Here is a 1,979-nt window from a genome sequence, read left to right on the forward strand (position 1 = left end):
CGACCGCTGATAAATAACCCCATTAAAGTTAAATCACCTTTTAAGTAATAGCAGTGCAAGTGAAATTTTATAGAAATTAGAGCTTGATGCAATTAAATTATATTCAAAAAGCTATTTTTTTCTTTTGTGACATTACCCTTGCATGAAGAAAACAATTATCATTATTAACATTTATTTATATAGTGCTAACATATATCAATCTATTTACATCAATCAGTGTCTCAGTTGAGCTTACAATCTAAGGTCCTGTTCAGATTCAAACACTAGGGACAATTTTATCAGGTGCCAATTCACCTGCCTGTGTATTGTCGGAGGAAACCAACGCAAACATTTGGAAAACATGAATAACCTCTTGCAGATAGTGCCCTGGCTTTAATTGATCCCAGGATCCCAATGCTGTAAGGCAATGCTGAACCACACGCAGTCTAATTTTTAATTGATTTTAATAATTTTATATTATTGTATTTACCTTTTTATTTCTGCTATTATTATATTTTCAGGAAATTTCAAGAGGCAACAATAGTATGATTGAAGAATTTATACTAGTAGGATTAAAAGATCTTTACCATTTTCGAATCCCAGTCTTTCTATTAGTTATTATTGCCTATGTTGCCACAATACTTGGGAATATGCTGATCATTGTATTAGTATCAACCAACCATCATTTTCAGTCCCCAATGTATTTCTTCTTAAGTCATCTTTCTCTCTGTGATATCTTAATTAGTACAAATGTTACCCCAAACACTCTACAAGTTATACTCAGAGGAGAGAGTGTTATTTCTTTCAGTAATTGCCTCACACAACTGTATTTCTTTGGTGCCTCTGCCATACAAGAGTGCTGCCTTCTCACAATAATGTCCTATGATCGATACTTGGCTATCTGTAACCCATTGCTCTACACCTCTATTATGAAGCACAACCTTCCTCGTTATTTGATTCTTTGGCCATGGTTGGCTGGTTTTCTGCTGTCTATGATAACAAATATACTTGTATTTGAGTTATACTTCTGTGGTCCAAATATCATCAATCACTTCTTCTGTGATCTCGCTCCTCTACTAGAACTTTCTTGCTCTGATACATCAGCTGTGGAAATTCATGTATCGGTTGTGGTAATTGTTATGGGTATTTCTCAGATGTTATTTGTAATAGCAACATATATTTGTATTTTTTATTCCATTCTCAATATTTCATCTAACATTGGAAGACAGAAGGCTTTCTCTACCTGCAGTTCTCATCTAGGTGTGGTATCTACATATTATGGAACACTTATTGCTCTTTATTTGGCCCCAGCAAGGGGATATTCATTGACTTTGAACAAAGTCTTGTCACTGCTCAACACAGTAGTTACTCCTTTGTTTAACCCCATTATATACAGTCTCAGGAACAAGGAAATTAGAATTGAAACTGTTAAATTATTATCTAAGGGCAATTAATAGTTTTTTTTGCTTTGTATTCAAAAAGATCTAATGTTATAGACCTATAATTTTTTTTATCTTAGATATTCAGTTTTATTTATTTATTGTAAAGGGAAGATTTAGAAATTATTCACATTTTATTAAATGAGAACTATCATGAAAACAATAATCATTTTAAACTTTATAATTATTTAAACATTTCTGTTCCTGAAATAATCAAATTACATTTCAGTACCCCCTCTCAGCTGATTATATTTTGAAATTTTGAAATGTTTAATAATTCATGTTCAATATTTCATTTTACATTTGTTCCAATCATGGATTGGTAAAGTAAGGGGCAGATTTATCAAAATGTGAGTCCATTGAGATTGTGGCTTGCCCTGTCAGATGAAGTTGTGATAGCAGATTCAATGAATGCCTGTAATGTATGGGTATCCCAAAACCCAGAGTAAACCCCAAGGTCCTGGTCACGGCTCACACTTCTGCCTATAGCGGCAACCTTTGGTTTTGGGAGGAGACCTCTGCTACTCGAATGCCACCAGGACTTAACGCAAGAGGCCCAAG

The 1,979-nt window shown here is 33.9% G+C and overlaps 1 protein-coding gene across 1 annotated transcript; it reads left to right on the top strand.

The window, feature by feature from the left end:
• The first annotated feature begins 677 nt into the window (after positions 1 to 677).
• Positions 678 to 1,433, top strand: LOC108710497 (olfactory receptor 154). The gene has a single exon (XM_018251631.2). The coding sequence runs from the start codon at positions 678 to 680 to the stop codon at positions 1,431 to 1,433; it is 756 nt and encodes a 251-aa protein (XP_018107120.2).
• The last annotated feature ends 546 nt before the right edge of the window (positions 1,434 to 1,979 follow it).

Source organism: Xenopus laevis, chromosome 3L (genome assembly GCF_017654675.1).
Source record: "Xenopus laevis strain J_2021 chromosome 3L, Xenopus_laevis_v10.1, whole genome shotgun sequence".
Taxonomy (NCBI): Eukaryota; Metazoa; Chordata; class Amphibia; order Anura; family Pipidae; genus Xenopus; species Xenopus laevis.